This window comes from Diceros bicornis, chromosome 3, assembly GCF_020826845.1.
Source record: "Diceros bicornis minor isolate mBicDic1 chromosome 3, mDicBic1.mat.cur, whole genome shotgun sequence".
NCBI lineage: Eukaryota > Metazoa > Chordata > Mammalia > Perissodactyla > Rhinocerotidae > Diceros > Diceros bicornis.
Window position 1 is genome coordinate 35,538,527 of NC_080742.1, and position 18,546 is coordinate 35,557,072.

Below are 18,546 nucleotides of genomic sequence, written 5' to 3' on the forward strand. Positions count from 1 at the left end.
TTACAGCCATACATATTATTTATGGTAAAACTGGTATTCAAATCCAGGTTTGTCTGATTCTGAAAGCCATGTTTTTTCTACAAATAGGCATATAACCTTTGACATAATAGCTTTTAGCTTTAGTAGTTGGAACATTATGTAATCATACTAATGAGGACAGATCCACACATACTAATTTCTGCTTGGATATATTTAAAGTCATTTCTAAAGACAAACCACAGTCACCTAAAAAAATTTTCTTAGGAATGCAAAGCTATTCAAAAGATAAACATTACATTTTCCTACATGTAAAAACAGTATTAAAAAAATTAAACAAATTATAACTCCAAAGAAATGCATAAATCTTACCACCTTCCTCCGGTTTCATGTCTAACAGTTCATCTATAGGGCCATCAGAGGAGGAGAAAGAAAACAAAATTGTGAGTCAGTTTCATTTTGTAAGGAGTCTAATTATTAAAATGGAGTTGTTTTCCTTAAGCTAGATTACCTGAGCATGCTTTATGTGTAGAGCTTTTGTCTAAGGCAGATAAAACACTTTTTCCATCTTCAGCTGCAAATATAACATATGCATTTGGTTATCACCCATTCAGAATGGTGTGTGTTCATGTACTATTGCAGTGTAAGGCAAACAGCCTCGGGAAGAAACGGTATCCACAAACGCACTCATGCAGAAGCAAGGATCCTCAGGTTACATTTTACTCAAGCTGTTGGCTCTCAATGAACAGGGAGCTTACAGCCCTGAAGCTTTGCTTTGTTTAGTAGAAAACTATATGACACTGATCTAACAATTCTCCTTCCATGGATGAATGTGTGACTTAAGTAACTGACTATTACTTGGTGGTGCTAATGAACCTTAGCCATATGGGCCTGGCTAAAATAAAAAGGCAGATTTCTGAGTGAAAGAAGCCAATCTGTAAAGGCTACACACAGCATGATTCCAGCTATATGACATTCTGGAAAAGGCAAAGCTTTGGAGATAGTAAAAAGATCAGAGGTTTGGGAGGAGGAAGAGACGAATAGGTGAAGCCACAGGAGATTTTTAGGACAGTGAAACTACTCTGTATGATACTGCAATTGTGGATACACGTCATCATACATTTGTCCAAACCCACAGACCGTACAACACCAAGAGTGAACCCTAACATAAACTCCGGAATTTGAGTGATATGTCAATGTAGCTTCATCGATTGTAACAAATGAATTACCCTGGTGTGGGATGTTGATAATGGGGGTGGTTATGCATGTGTGGGAAGAGGGGGTATATGGGAAATCTCTGTACTTTCTGCCCAATTTCGCAATGAACCAAAAACTGCTCTAAACAATCAAGTATTTGTGTGTGTGTGTGTATATATATATATATATATACACACACACACACAAACACACCATAGAACAGCCTTAAAACTTGGTTTGCTCATATGTACATTAGACTTCCTGTAGGTCACAGAATAAAAGACAGATGATACTTCATTATGATGGATTCCATTCTACGTATATATAAAACAAGGTGATCAACGTTTACAATCTCAAAATATTATGCAAATACTACCAACAAGTGAACATACTGCACAAAGAAAAAGACAATTTGATCCCTCTCTATAGTCACACATTGTATAAATATATGATTTATATTGCGATGTAAAACTCGAATACAAATACAATAAACTGGAGTTTACATTTTCCCACAAAACTAAAATTTTTCTATTCAATTACGTAGACTCCCACAACATGATTCATGCTGTCAGCACCAAGGGATACTGAGGCTGGAGGGTATGGATCAATACAGCTGGCGAGCTCTTACACGGCCAACGAGATCAGGCCGGCCTGCCTCTCTGCCTTCTGCCACTTGTTCCCTCCCTCACACTCTAGAGCACTGCTCCTCCGACCTCCTCCTGCCCCTCCCCGGCTCACAGTCTTTGCTCAGGCTATTTCTTTGGCTTTGACAGGTTGTGCAACAGCACCTGACTTAGCTACTTCCCTGGTCCTCTCAGACAGGTGGTCTCCCCATCACACATGCCCATAGCCTTGGCAGCTCTTGCCAAAGTTGGAGTTGTCCAATTACTCGTGTAATTATTAGATCACCACCTGCTTCCCCTTTTGACTGCAAGCCCCATCCTGGAGGGGTCTGACTATGTCTGGTATACCACTGTATGCCCAGAGCCCAGTGCTGTGCCCACCACGGAGGCGGCGCTCAATACACATCTTGTGAACAAACGAACAAGTACGTGAGTAAGTAAAGCCGTACATGTGTGAACAGATGACATGAAGCCAAGCTCAAGAGGTAAAAAGTGAGAGTTTTTTTCTTTATTTCTGTTGAAAGGCAGATGGGAGAAAAGTGAATGAAGCAGTAAAGTGGGAGAAGAATAACATGGGTGAAGCAAGTGGTTGGAAAGTAGGAAGGAAGATAGAGGGTGGAGGAAAAGGATGGAAGAGAGTGGAAGTTCCAGGATCTATTTTGCCTTCTCCTATCTCCCAGAAAGACAGCCGTGGCCAAGGCAGAGCAGGGCAGAGGCAGATACGTCCTCAGGAGGGCCAGGCGCAACAGAGGTAACTTTAGTTGGGGTAACTTTGGGGTAACTTTAGTTCTCTTCAAATCACCTGTAAAACTTTCCCCTGCCTCTCCAAGGATTCTGAGTCCCAGTGAAGGGCTCAAGATCACATCACCTTAGTTCTACCACAACATACCACAGCCTCTACACCTCTTTCTGAGAAGAACCAATGAAAGAACTGGCAGTAATGGCAGGAGACAGGAATAGCTGACAAGCCCTTCATAGCATATTGTATGTCTACCAATGCTCTGATCCCTTTTCTTTTTTTTCTGCTGAGGAAGATTCGCCCTGAGCTAACATCCCCTGCCAATCTTCCTCTTTTTTTTGCTTGAGGAAGATTAGCCCTGAGCTAACATCTGTGCCAATCTTCCTCTATTTTATATGTGGGACACCGCCACAGCGTGGCTGGTGAGGTTCCGCGCCCAGGATCCGAACCTGCAAACCCAGGCCGCCAAAGCGGAGCATGTGGAACTTTAACCACTCGGCCATGGGGTCGGGCCCTCTGATCCCTTTTCTGACTGCATGAGAGTCAACCTGAGGGATCTGGTGTCACTCATTACAGAGCAGGCCCAGGAATCACTTGGAAGAGCGACGTCTGAGCTCTCTCCATCTGTTCCCAACAACGATTAACACCCACCTCAAACACAATGAAAATCAAACTCACTTGATGTAATCACGTAATCTTATTACAACTATCTCTACAGCCCAAATGGTAGTTAGAAGTAGTCACAGTGACAGCAGAAATGTCATCATCTGTCATAACAGAAATAGCTCTCTGTCACATCTCAATTGCGGATACTCCTCTGACGGGCTGCTGCTGAAGAGACTAATGATGCTATTTTCTGGTTCAAAATATACAGCCTCTCTCAATAATGCTATAGGGTCGACATCATTGACATTGGAAAATTTAAAACTGAAAAAATAAGAAGCAAATTAATATAGACTTTTCTCAATTGGAAAAGAAGAAAGGCCTAGGAGGAGTTTGCCAAAACAAGACGAGTTGGCTGCTGAGTGGCAGTCTTTCAGAAGCAATTCTAAGTAAAAATCCATACTTACTCTTAAAACTAGAGGATTCCTTGTGCTGGTTTTCATCCTCTAATGAAATTAATCTTAAAGTTAAAAAAAACAAAAGTTTAGTAATCTAGTTCTGAAAATGTTATATTTATGATACAGCCAGATTTTCTGTACAATATCTATTACTGCACTTATCACACACACACACACACACACGCGCGCGAAAGGTGAACATAGAGTCATTTACATGCTATACATTTTATGAAGAAGAAAAAAATTTGCTGGCTTTCTCCCATCCCTAGGCTGGTTAGTAGCAACTTAATATCTGAATTTTGTTTCATCATAAGGCACATATTCTGTGAATATCTAGGTGGGCAGTTAGGCATAACTAAGATAGATACTTAGAGTTAGCACTTTTAAACACATAGTAAAAAATCAATGGGCAAGCAAGTGCCCATCTGATTCTTGGTGTTACAGGAGAGGACACCTCATGAGGTTAGCTAAACTACATAAGGCTGAAAGCAGGATCACTCTCAAATCCAGGCAGACTGTGGCCTACTCAACTCTCACTCTACCTTGGTGAGATCATGGCAGAGACACATCAGCATCCTGAGACTCAGCTGGTGCCTCTGAACTTCTCTCCTAGCATGGTGGTTCACCTTTACCTGCTATTTCTAAACAAGATTCTGGTTAAATTTTCATTGTCATTTTAAATAGTTATTAGGTTATACTTTTTGCGTTTTTAAAAATGAAGTCCTAAAATAACGGAGAAATCTGACATTAATTAAAACCAATCAAGACAATCTTAAGTAGTTCCCTTCTGAGTAAAGGCTAACGCTTTATTTTGATGGCATTAACGTATACGATAAAAACAAGGTGCCAGGACTCACTCCAGGCTCTGCCTCTTACTACTCCAGGGGCGGTGGGCAGTCCCTTCTCTCTGAGCCTCATTTCCATCATTTACACAGTGAGGAAATGCCTACCTTGATTACATGGCAGGCTACCATAAGAATGAGCTGAGATAACCTAAATAAAGCACATGGCACTGTGCTTACTAGATAGTAGGTGCTCACTAAATGGTATCTGGCATTATTACTCTTACCAAGAATAGGTTAAACTGATTCCCCCTAAAATAGTCAACTGTACTAGATTCAGATCACATTCTAGAGTTGTTCCTACAGTGAAAACTTGCCTTCATTCTGCACTAAATAAACTTACTAGTATTTGCTTTAAAATTGAAAGTGGCTAATATTGGCTGCAAATATTTCTGTGGGACTATATATATATATATATATATTTGAAACTTTATTTAGAAACACAGTAAAAACATAAGGCTGTTTGACTGTAAGATTGTCATCTAAATTTTTGTGTTTGGAAAAGGAATAGCAGATAGAGGTAAGGTCATCTATTTTGTTTTCCTAGGTCAGCCAGTTCAAGATTAATCCCGTTCCTGCAGGCTATGACATCTCAATAGAAAAAGACAGATTCACACTTAAACCTCTTCCTTGCTGTATGAGATTAGGAAACTTTCACCATGTATGTTGCAAAGCTCGTCTCAGCATTTAAAATGATAGGAGGCACCCTCTTTGTAAAGAGGCAAGAAATGAAGATGGAACAGTCACTTCCTGTACTCAAAGCGGCTCTCTGCTCCACGGAGGAGAAAACAGGTCTGAGCAGTAGAAAACAAAATGTCAAAACCCAACACTTGGGTAACACCTTAGTACTACAGGCGATAACAAGGCAATTTCAGAGGTTATTTCCTTCCTTGAGAGAAAAGCGGGGGGGATTTCCTATCTAGGACAGGATCTTGTAAAGGACGGTGACGAAAGGACCAGATAGGGTCCAGAAACCTGAGAGAGCACAGGAAGCTGGGGCTGAGGCCACAAGACAGAGAGCCAGGGAGCATTGGGGACATTTGCCCTTTCTTGCCCCGGTCAACTCCTCCCAAGTGTGCCTCTTCTAAGATCTCAGAAATGGGTCTCTGATTGGGGTGAGTGACGCCTGGCCTAGCAAGAAGATGCCAGAGGGGAGTTTGGCCTCAATTTTAATAGATCTACTCTGAGAAGGGAGGAAGTAAAGCAATTACGCCATGTCCCAGGCCCTAGCAGACTTGGTCAGTGAGGCCTGTACTGCCCTTACCGGTGGGAAGAAAGATTTTGCCAACAGAAGCAGCCGGGACTTACTGACTCGGCTCCTCCACTGCGGCCTCTGCACTTTCCCGCTGGGTGATCTTCTTCCTTTCTTCTTTCTCAACCAGTTTTTTCATAGGGTCTTGTAAGCTCTTGATCACAATCATGAAAAGGACAAAAAAAGAACGAAAAAGACAGATCAATAAAAAATTCAACTGCCACTGGTCCCAGCAACCAAACCTTGAATTGGAGGTTGGGAAAGGTTACTGTGAACCAATCAAGTGGACAGAAATGAAATTTTATATGTTCTCAGACTTATCCAAGAAATACTAGCCTAGAAAGGAGAGTTGTTTTGCCACTAGATTTGTGTTTTCCCTCTTGTGATAAGTTATTCAAAAGAGAGCCTTTTGGCTATTGCTAACTTTATTTTCCATCTTTAACATGCAGCTAAGATAAACATTCTGTTCTGCTTGCAGCCCACACTCTGACAGAGAAGCTTTTTCTCCCCCAAAGATGTGACAATTTCATTTTATTTTTAATTTTGTTTGCTATTTTGCAATCTAAAAAGTTAAAAAAAAAAAAAAAACAGAGAAAACAAAACTCTTTTTTTTAACCAAAAATAGTGGCTTAACATATTCTGACAAGTTAACTCCCATGAGTGGACAGAGCAGGTGCATCTGACTCTGTAGATTAAAAATGGGTGAGAGTCTTTTTATGGCACACAATTTCTTGGAGTTACTGTTCTCAAGATTTATTAAATATTTAAGGAAAGACTTTTTAAAAAGCAAGTGCCTAGAAACTGTACACTAGTGACAAAAGCTGAAAAAGCAAAACATTTCTATAACAACTGAATAAGAAGTTATACAACAAGATCTCTATTTCTGGCCCTAATTAAAATACAAACCTACAAATACAGAAGAAACATCTCGATACTTATCCTGCTTATATTCTCAGAACTATTAAAATCCATCCTGTGGGCCCTCCTGTCTCTTCTCCTCCCTTCCATCTTCCCATCTTTCACTTCTCTAGTACGACACACACACAGAAGAAGGCAATTAAGTTCCATACGCCAACTCCGACTGATTAGCGATGGCTGACTGGAGGGCTGGATGAAGATGGTCTGGAGGCCGAATCCCAGCAGAGCAGAGGTGTGATTGATTTTGGTGTCTGCCACGGACACCAGATGGACACTGGTGTCACCCCTTCGAACTGCCAGCTCTGTTTCACTTCCTGCACAGAATAATTTTCCTAAAACACCCAGGCTATCATGTTACCCTTTTTCTCAAGAACCCTTAATAGTTCCTTATTTCTTTCCACTTCTAGTCTAAACCTCTCTGCCTAATTTTATAGATTTTCTAAAATGTGATCCTATCTTATTCTCCCAGATCACTTCCCGCTAACCCCCAAACAGGAGCTTTCCATTCCCTTAGGCCTGGGGAATGGATCTCCTACATGCTGGTTGCTCCCTTCTTGTCTTTGTTCTTTCTGCTTCTTTAATGAAAAAAGCTCTCTCTACCTATCTGTCCACCCTCAAAAGTCCTATCAGTCTTTGCAAAGCCCAGATCAATTACCACTATTTTCCATAAAGCTACGTTCACAAGGCACGCCAATTCAAGAGAGTCCTTCCATCTCCAAACTGCATTTACAGTTTTAGAAATACTTGATTATATTTATTCTTATTATGTTTTGTCTCTTAAAAATATTTTTTAAATTAGAAAAATAATAGAACCATATGTAGAATGTTTGGAAAATAAAAAAAGGAAAAATTACTCATAATTCCATTTCACTAAAACCATGATTTATTATTTTCATACATTTCCTTTCTGTTTTTTTCATACTCTGGACTACTTATATAGTTGGAATCATTGTATATATACACATTTTTATAGAGAGTAGATAGCCTCTTAACCAATATTTGCGTGGGTATTTCATAATCAAAACAGTTTCTTAGAGTGGAGAATATAAAAAAGATTTTTATGTATCTTCAACATTTAATATGGAATTAAAATATACAAGTGTACATTCATTCACCAATATTATAACGTATGGTCAAGGTTTTCTCTTTGACTGTATGTCCCCTGATTGGAGTTCCAAAGCATTTTCTTGCATAAACCATATCCATAAGGCATTGCCATCATTTTTAATGACTCCTTATTTCTGGACATTTAGATTAGTTACTCTCAGGCAATAATTAGTTTTTGAGCACCTACCAAGTGCCAGGTGTTTTTCTGGGTGCTGGGGATATGTTGGTGAATAAGACAGACAAAATTATCAGCTAGTGATGGGACTAGGCAGAGAATTAAAAGAGGGGGATAGAGAGTGATTGGGTCACTACTTCAGTGAGCAGGAACACCCTCTCTTGGAAGTGATATTTCAACTGAGAACTAAATGACAAGAAGCAGACAGCCATGTACAGCCCAGGGAGAAGAGGGGGCCCCGAGTGTAAAGGCCTAAAGGTGGGAATAGCTTGGCTTATTTGGGGAACAAAAAGAATGCCACTGGGGCTGCAGTGAAGTGGGCAAGAGTACAAGTCTTAGGAGGCCTGGATAAAGAGGTCAGCAGGGGTCACACAGGAGAACATTCCTTTACCCACATTCATCAATATTGAACATCTCGTCCCATTAGTTTCATCATATTCTCTTGCTCTTTCTGTCTTTCTAATGCATGACAACTAAATGGAATCCATGATCCTTGGCTGGAGGGGAAAACGGTATAAAGGACAGTATTGGAACAAATGAGGCAATTAGAACATGGGCTGCAGTCTAGATGTTCTTTATATATACACATCCCAAAGCATCTGGTAAAAGCTGGGCACGTGTGTGTGCGTGTGTGTATATTTTGGAAATGTGCAACCATAAGAAGGAGTTCAACAGATGTCAAGGACTTACTCTTTTCAATAGATCTGCCAATCACAGCGTTTTATTCACACACACACACACAAACACCCCTTCCAGCAGTTTTATTTTTCAAAGAGTGGTCCAACCCTGGTCAAAGTGAAGCCAGGAGTATTTCCAGCTGAGGTTCTGATGGCTCCAAGACTCATTTTTTGATTCTGTGACACTTGTCCAGGCCTCCTGGTTTGCTCAATTATCTTCTCATTGCATTCGCTTTTTATCAATCCGCACGAGGCAGGGCCAGGACATGTCTGCTCTCAGCCAGCAGTGTCTAGCTGCCACAGCGCTTGCCTAAGCCCCTGAGATGCCCTTGACAGCTCCATGGTTATCATCTCTTCTGTCTCCAGCCTGACCTCCCCTCATAACCACACTTGAGCAGCTCTCAGACAATCCCTTTGTAATGTAAACCACTCCCTCCTTCTTTTCAACCCCTTCCCCTGTTGGGCCATTAGCAGGGATTCAATTGTTGGCTCCCTGTCACCACAATCACAGTTAAGTCACCATTGTGCTTCACCAACAGAATGGCTGCAGTTCCAATTGCTACTTTAATTTATTATTAATAATTCCCGTGACAATCTCTTCTCTCTTCCTACCATTACCATTGTCCCTATAACAATTTTGCTGTTGCCGCTCAAGAGAGGTGCTAAATATGTACTTGCTGGTTGATAGATTAATGTACATAAGGTTAAACTGCAAAAATTAGAGCTCTTTAGCTCAGAAATTCAAAGGCTCAGGGGGATAATATGAAAAGGTTTCTAAAACCACAAGCAAAATTAATACTGAGCACATGGACTTGTTTATTAAATATTAGAATTTTAAACCAAGGGGAATCGTGTGTGTTTAACACACACACATCAGCTTTACTGAGATATAATTCATATACCATAGAATTCACCCATTTAAAGTATATAATTCAAGGTTTTTAGTATAGTCACGGAGTTGTGCAACCATCGCCACAATTTTAGAATATTTTCAAGGTGCATCTCTTGAAGCAAGAAAGAGTTTTAGATCAAACTAAGCTAAATACTCCTCTATATAGCTTGGGAAAAAAACACAACACCACATATAGAACTTGTTTCTTACAAAGATGGTATACATTGAAGATATAAAGAGGCTTAGAGAAAGTCTGAAACATCATGGAGGACAAATCATGTCCCCTTTCCTCCCTAAAAATTAGTTCCTGGGTGTGACTGTCAGATACAGGATATTCTCCGTGGTGGACCACTGCTCTCCCCAAGGTTTGATGAGAAGGCCCAGCTGGGGGCCGAGGTGGAGGTGAATTCTTTAAAGTCCACAACTCAGCTGAAAATGCTTAACCCAGCAGCACCCATAAAAGTCAGAGGTGATAGCATTTTCTGTGTGACACGAACACCTGCTCAGGCAAAATGAATCTAAGAGGCCTGACTATCCAGACAAGGCAGCCATCAGATGGAACTATCTGGAATCCCCGGCTGATGGAAGCCACATTCAAATCCATGTCCAGAAATGAAACGTCAAAGCAATCTGTTTCTAAACCCCAAACCCACGAGGTCTTGCATTAAAATTGCTCATGAAAATCACTATGTATTAGCAGCAATACAGCAGCATATAAGACTGAAAGGTTCTCTGCGGCGGAAAGAATGTTTTTAGACCAAGTAACCTCTCTCTGCTAAGGCTGCACTGACATGCTAATAGTTTCCATCAATGCTTAAATGGTTTCAGTAAGCACACACACAATATATAAGATCAGCGTGACAGAGGAAACGTGCAGACCAAGCTTGCAAAAGTGTCTTAGAAAGGAAACAGCTTAATATAATAATGGGAGTTACTACTTCCTGTATTAGGAAAATAAAAGCAGCAGCAACATTCATCTGAATGAAAGCAAAACTACTCAGCAAAACAAATTCCACCGACAGAAGGCCAGCAGCCAGCCTTAACACAATGACCTAAACTTCATGTTTAACTTTGACAACTGGGTAACATTTTCTGTAATCTTTAATTGTGACAATTAATTTTCTTATGCTACTTCCCATTAATTACACTGTATGTTCATGAAGGTGCCAAATAATTGTCTATAAAAGGAAATAAAAGTGCTCAAAATAGTGAGGCATGGTTAAAAGATGCTGAACTCAGTTGGGTGTGTGTATGTTTGTGTTTATATAATTGGTAACACATGAGGAATAAAAAGCAGAGGCCATGATGATGTGCACGAGCCACGCGATTCATGGACATTCAGCACATGTGTCCTTCCCACCCTTGCAGTTATAAATTTATAAAGACACTATATAAGGAATACTACTAATCTAGGACCAGAAGGTACTATAGAACAAAAAAGTTAAGGAGTAGAATTAGAGAAAAATAAACACAATCATAAACAAGATATTTAATCTTATTCTTTAAAATAAAATGGAAAATTGGTACTGGGAAGGCAACATAGTATCCTTGAAAGAGAGTGACTTTGGAAATAGATCAAATAGTCCTGTGACATGAAAAAGAGTCTTCAGCCCTTGGCGGCCTCTGTTTACCTATCAGAACAATGGAGCTAATGACAAGTATACCTTTCTTGGGACTTTGTGAGGATTAACTGAGATAATCCTTCTGCACAGTACCAAGCTCATAGCAAGTAATCAAAACGTGCTTTCTTATCAACTTTCAAAGATCTACAAAGAATTAGATGTCTTCTAATCTCTCAAAAACATCTCACAAAACCCAGATAAACATTGTATTCCTGATGTCCTGACATGGAAATGAAGACTCAGAGAGGTGAAGTAACTTGCTTAAGGCCATTCAACCACTACTAGGTAGAAGCAATATTTGAATCCAGGTCTTTAAGATTCTACAACTAGTTAAGAAATAGTACTGAAGAGCCAAGAATATTTACTTAACTCCTCCTTCATATAAAGTGCCAAGGAGATCGAGAAGGTTTCATTCCAAATTCTAAAGGAAGGGCTATAGGTTCCCAGGTATCTGAGGGACTGACATACATAAATGATGCTTTTTGCCTACAAGCAAACATGTCAAACTGTCACTTTTAATTGAAGGTTTGCAGCTGTACTTTCTAAAGGCGGCACTTCTGCTTGCCCCTGCTCTCCTGCCTCATGGCCAGAAGTGCCACCTGGAAGACGTCACATGGCAGGGTGGAAAAAGCATGAGCAGCCCTGTTCCCAGATCTACCGCATACTGGGCATGTGGCCTTGGGCAAATTACTAGACCTTTCTGAGCTTCAATTTCCTTATTGGAAACAAGGGAACAAGAACAAGAATATCCAACTTCCCCAGGTTATTCTGAGGATTAACTAAAATATATGCACTTTCTATATGTAAATGCTGAACCCAACAGCATTACTAGTTATGATACCCAACCGTGGTACATTAGAGTCACACATACCATGACAAAGTCTCCTAGGCATTATTTCACCTCACGCTTCACAGAGTGCCTGGCATAAAGTAACTACCCACACAATGATAATATTTTTCCCTTTCGCCTCAACGTAGAGTTAGGGAATGAGAAGGAGTGGGGGATGGAGAAGAACCTCACTGTTGCGAGGCGGGCCTGAGCCACCAGCTGCCTGAAAGAAGGAATGCCAGTCATCATAAGGGACGGATGAACTCATGATCAGCCACACTCCAGCTTGTCCACCTCAGATTCAGCGGTGGCCATGGTGAGCCCCTCAATCCCCTCCTCTCCCAGTGACCTGGATGCATCCCAATTTGCTGTTTGCAATGATCTGGCCTGGAGCAGCTTGGGAAAAAAAATCAATCTGCTAAATGCTGTGTAAAGTAATGACACTGAGAGAAAACTTGAAAGTCTAAAAGGATATTCTGGAAGCTCGCCATGAGTAATTGCCATGTTGGGACTGGCAACTAAAACAGCATTGCAGAGATATTTACCCAATTTTCATAAAAACTATTATGGCTTTGTTTTCAAAGCAAGTAACGACAGAGCCATGTGGCTTGTCTGTAAATGTTCGAGTGATTAACTGAGAAATGTGGAGGTGGGTGGAAGAAGGCTGTTAGGCATATGAATTTGAGAAAAACAAAATTTAGAAAAGGATGTTTCTTGAATTGTGAAAGCTAAAAGCATTCTGGTCTCCCGAATGATGTCCCATATAATAGTGCTAAGTCCTAGACCCCAGGAGAGAAAGGAGGGAACATTGGCAGATCTGTTTCAATGGTTATTTTTGAACATGCTCAGAGTTAGCAAATTCACGTTTCCTTCGAGTTAAAACCCTGGCAAAGACCAAGAGCCAGCTGCAAAGTCCAACTGCACTTTTCACAATGAGCCCTGTTGCAGGGGTGGGAAGCCCTCCTGCCTTTCTCGCTTCAGGCCTGCCCAGCCCTCTCCTATCCCTGGTGGGAATCACATGAGCCCAGACGGCCTGCAGGGCTCAAGGACAGGTTTGGGAATGGAGCTGCCAGAGCCTCTGTGGGAGTCAGGGAGAGAGTGGGTTGGGTTACCCAGGGCAAAGTTGGGACATTTCCTATCCCACTGCCATTCACAGCCTTGCCTGGGAAACTCACTGCTAAACTCATAATCTAGGGTGAAAAGGGTGAATAATAAAGCTGGGCCACAGAACCTGACAACCCCAACAAACCCTTCTGTACTATACTGCCAATGGCTGTCTTCTGGACCCATGCCAGAATTCTTGATAAGTCCACGCCTATTAACCCCGCCATGGTGGGGGGGTACTGGTGCCACATGGTGCCACCACCATGGCTGCCACTCACTACACGACCACCATCTCAACCACCATCGCCACTGCCACCACCACACAGCTAGAAAGTGGCAGAGCTGGATTGAAAGCCAGTCTGGCTAGCTCCAGAGCCTGTGTTCTTACCTACTCTGCTTTATCCTGTATCCAGAGTCAAAAACCTGGCTTTCCTTCCACAAACACTGGAATAGGGAATGTCACAGCAATACACTTTGCTACCTGCCATTTTCAGTAAATACAGGCACTCAGATCTCTTTACAAATACAAATGCAAAAGGACATGCCTTCCCCTCAACCAGGTCCCAGTGCCTGTGTCCACTTTTTTGAAGGGTCCAGTGCTCAATTCTCTATAAAGACATCCAACTCAACCCACGTGCCAGCAGGCCAGATAGCGGGAGAAAAGGCCATTGATACAAATAGAACAAGTAGTTTTCCAGGGAAAAGCCACTTGACTCCTGAAGGCTTTTTTTTTTTTTTTTCTTTTTTTTTTGCTGATGCTTGTTCTGGATCTGTGGGGAAATGTGTAACTAAATGACATCCTGGAAGGATGAAGCAAACATGACTACACCTAGGGTTGGTAATTTAAGATGGGATACTGCTTTCCTACAGACAGCATTTCATTTAGATTTTTAAAAATATGCTTTAAACTCTTAGTCTAAATTACTTTCTCTAAAAAAGTGACAGTGTTTTCAAGATATGGCTAGTAACATTCCATTCCGATCCCCATGACTTGATAATTTCTACCATGTGAAAGACATTCCCAGATGATTTGGAATCAGTATAAAATTAACACATTAATGATAACTCATGCTTTAACTTTAGTAGCATTTTAATGAATCAATAAATATTTATTGTTTGAAAATACAAGATTAGGGCATTACTTCTTTTATTGAAAACCACTTAAAAGATAGTCCCTCTTCTTGAAAATTTGAGCTCTGTTACAACTATAAGATTAAAAAATTTTGTAACATCAAATTTCAGTGCTAAATTTTCCATAAAGTTAAAATTCTACAAAAATCTAATTATCATAAAAGTAATGATGAAGGAATATGTCAATGAAAGTAGAATGAATAGAATCCTATCAGGCCTGAGTAAAAAAAGCAATAGCTATTGTCACATAAAACATGACCACAAAATATTCACTAAATGTCAGAATAGTCACTTGGATATTTTTCAGGTTGTAAGAGGTGGAGACCCAATTCACTTTTATAATAAAATTATTTTGTAAAAGAACTATACGTATTTTCTAGAGAATGCTTCATTAGAAATAAAACGAACTTCTGGGGCATGAGTTATATCTCTGTAATTCTGCAGCAAAAGACACTTCCCTCCAAACAGGATGCACCAAGTGTTTAATACATTAATTATCATCCTTCATCAAGCAGAAAACTAACAGTCAGGAAATACAGCTGCAATGGCACAATTACCAACACACTCAGAAAACACCCTGCAGCAAAGAAAACAAATGCAGTGTTTTTCATTAACAGAGCTCTGCAAAGCTCTCCAAAGACGTTTTCTTTCCAGCCAGAGTCCCAAAAGGCATTTAAGGGGCTATTTGCTTGGGTAAATCCAGAGAACAGATAAATTGTTAAACTATTTATTTAAATTTCAAAATACCCATTATCAATATACAGTGTCGTTCAGATAAAAATTATATATACTGAAAGATGACTTGATTAAATCAAAATCTTTTAAATACAAGGCATGTATGTTTTAAAAAATATTAGTGCAAGAGATTGGTAAGTCAGGTAATATCCTCATTCTTGACAGTGACACATAAGGTGTTAATGGTGTCCATTTCCATGTTTTGTGGCATACAATACGAAACACAGTGTGCCTCTATCTATGCAATGATGATAGTGGTGTAATAACAGGACTCTATTATATAGGTTTGAGTCCATATAAAGAACATCATTAGCTACTAGTTTGAGACTCTAATACAACATGTCATTGTTGAAAGCCTAGATGAATGGCATTCCAGAGAGGTAATAAAGCATAGTTTATTTGGTTGATTTCTGGACACTTAACATTCTTAATATTACTATAATCATATTATACCTTAACAGATGTATAACTCCTACTGAGTTCATATTATAATTAAACCATAAACTGTTACTTAAACCATAATTTCAAGAAGGCTCTGGGGATGTAAAAGGCAATGGATAGTCATCTGCCCCAACTATTTGTAATTATGTCCTGAACCATGGCCATCAAGCTTTTACTAAATTTTCTGCCCAAAAATCTTCTAATATAATCAGCTTGATCCTCTCGGCAGGATAAATAGCATGGTAAAAATTAAGGAGCCATATTTTCCTCAGCACTGGAGGCCAGGGATATGCATGAGGATTCCTCTATGCTTGTGGTACAACTTCAATTTCATATTGTACTTAATATGCAATTAACTCAAACCTGAACTTCTTTTAAATTGTATTTGGGGTAGGCATCATTTCACCTTCCACCTGGCCAATGTGTGTTACACATATAAGTGTCTTTCAAAAGACAACCTTTGAAATTGTATTTACTATTTAAAAAAATCTGATGCACATTCATGCCCTAAAACCTAAAACTCTCTGCCTTATCAAAGAATAACCCACAGGATTCTGCTCAGGCCTGTTTAAGAAATGTGAATAGTGTGAATCGTAATAATGTTAATCAGTTTGCCTGGGTCGGGATAGCTGCTTCCTCAGGTGCAGAAAGCAGCAGTAAATCCCAGGGAAGGAATGCAGTCCTTACCAACAACGCTAACGCCGCCGACATGATGAGGAAGGCTGCGGGTCACTGTGCACAGATCATTTGGTTGGACAAAAGAGGATACATAAGAAATAAAAGGTCCCTCCCCTCAAGGGTTTATAGTCCAGTTGACAAGGCAAAAAGAAGGCACATTCTGAATCTGTTTACCAAGCAGCAGGTCAGCGAGCACCCAAGAATGAGTAAGTGACCAGCTGACAGAGGGATTATGAAGAACCAACTCCACGGCCAGGTGTCCCGCCTGGAGTCAGGTCAGGCGCATCACAAGGTGAATGGACTGTCTTGGGTTCCAACTGGGACCTTCATTTAAAAGGTCAGGGTCTTAAAGGGTTTCTGTTTTAGTACTTCTGTAGATGCAGTGACATTATAAACACCTCAAAATTAAAGAGGTGTTCTAAAGCAAAAAAACAAAAACACTTTGTAATGTTTTGTTGTGCAAGGTGATAAGACACTGAAAAATTAGAAGGAAGGTAATTTCAAGGTGAACTTTAGTTCTTTCCTGGTCTTTTCTTTTCAAAGATATGACTACAAAAATATGGCAAGAAAGCACCCAGTGTTCTCTCACCATCCTTAAAATCCTTTTGGAACGCAAAGCACTTCCTTATTTTGACATGCATTCACCCTCAGCAACCAGGAGAGAGCAAATGATTCCACATTCAGTTGCAATAATGAGAATCAGACATTTTGCATGTATCCCTTTTGAGTTGAGAAATCAGAGTTGAATGCTGCTTTTTCAATTAGAAAATTGTATAGTCTTATGGAAAAATCCAATTATATATTGGATGGTACTCAGAATAAAACGATATTTGTCAGAAGTAAGGGAGAAAAGAAAAATATCTTCTCAAATGAGCATATTCGAATTTATATTCGAATTTAATAATTAAAAAGTAACAGAGTGTACTAGACTTGTACAATCTTGTCTTCAGCAATGTCAAACAAGGATTTTAAAGGAGCAGGACCAGTCATTAGGCTCGAGTCTGCCACAATTCACCTCCCAGTGACATGTCCCCCAAGGTTCAACCTGTGTTTTTGGATTGTTGTGGCTAATCGTCGTATTGAATACTGATGCAGTAAAAAAGACTCTACTGGGGGTATAGTTCTCTCCTTGACATTTGGAGTCTGTTGGAATAATGATGCTTGCTGCAATGGACAGTGTTTGTGATATAAACAAAACCTGACTTTTCATAAGATTTTCTAATGGCCTCTCGAGCTTTCATACCTTTAACATAGTGAATTCATATGGCTGATAACCTTTGAAGCTCTCATGGATGGCTGCCATAGTGTGAGAAGTTTTCTCCCAAAAATGAAGTAGAGTGGTCTGCAAAGAAAGACAGAAAAGCTATTAATGTTTTGAATGCCCAATTTTAGTCATGGGCCCCAGAGAAGTGTGCCCACCTGCGGCTTTCAAGGTTCTCCAAAATATGATTCCAACTTATTTCTGCAGCCTTGTTTCCAATTATGCCCTATTGACACCCTGTATTTCAGCCAAACTAAAAGCCTCCTGGTTCCCCTAAACACTGCCTCCCGTGGCTTATGCTGCTCCACCACCTGGGACATTCTCCTCTCCATTCTCTTTGTACTTGTTCCATCTGACCCATCCTCCCAAACCCAGGGCTAATCACTAACAATCTACTTTTGTGATCCCTCAACTGATTCAATTTCTCCGTCTTCAAACCCTCATTGAATTTTGTAGAACCTTTTTCACTTAGCACACCCTATTCTGTCCTTGAGCTATAGAAAATATAGTCAGACTTTACTGTCTCTGACTTCCTTCCTAAGTTTTAAGTTCCTTGAAGACAGGGAATCTGGTCGTATTAATTCTTATATTCTCTACCACACTCAGAGTTTGGTCTCCCACCAGCAGTTGGTGTTCAGTAGTACTGTTGATGGATACAGTGCTATCCTGAAGGGACGCAGAGGCTATGAGGAGACAAAAACAAGCTTGTTAAATTAGGACAATCTGATGAGTGAGTAACACTGTGCCAGGAGAAGTACAGGCAACAGTGCTAAGTGAGTTCAGAGGAGGCTCTCTGAAGGATGTGATTCATTCCGGTACATCAAACGGTGGAATTTGGAAAGGCTCAAATGGAGGGGAAAGGCACTCCAGGAGGCAGAAGGAACCACCAAAGCAACTGCAGGGAAGTGGGATATTATAGTAGAAGTATAGGGCATAGCTAATATTTGGTTTGATTAAACTGTAGGCCACTAGAAGGAAGAGATGTGGGAAGTAAATTATGAGAAAGGCATTCAGAACTTCATAAATAATGCCCAAACCATACTTTTAGCTCAAACACCGTTTTTCTGTTATCTAAACATCCTAACATTCTTGGTTCCTTGTCACAAACACCCCTTTGTTACCTGGTATGTTGCTAGCATATGAGACAAGAGATTGCATCTGCTTGCTCCAAGAAGATCCACTTTCTGACACACATCCATCTTCAATTTGTCAAAGCTTTTTTTGGCGAGGCGTACTTGTGTTTGTACCTATGAAAGTAAAAGGGAATCTCTGAACCACTCAAACTC

At 40.2% G+C, this 18,546-nt stretch overlaps 1 protein-coding gene across 15 annotated transcripts in view; it reads right to left on the reverse strand.

Annotated features, from left to right (window-relative positions):
• ICA1 (islet cell autoantigen 1) overlaps positions 1–18,546 on the reverse strand; it is a 139,839-nt gene that overhangs the window by 22,294 nt on the left and 98,999 nt on the right. For 14 of the 15 annotated variants that reach the window (XM_058526239.1, XM_058526192.1, XM_058526248.1 and 11 more), the window contains 6 exons: positions 18,382–18,507; positions 17,243–17,341; positions 5,747–5,844; positions 3,606–3,658; positions 488–550; positions 349–381 (listed from right to left, as the gene is read on the reverse strand). In XM_058526239.1, the coding sequence (XP_058382222.1) occupies positions 349–381; positions 488–550; positions 3,606–3,658; positions 5,747–5,844; positions 17,243–17,341; positions 18,382–18,507 (472 nt within the window). The remainder of the gene's footprint in view (positions 1–348; positions 382–487; positions 551–3,605; positions 3,659–5,746; positions 5,845–17,242; positions 17,342–18,381; positions 18,508–18,546) is intronic. The other variant, XM_058526275.1, reaches the window with a different exon arrangement.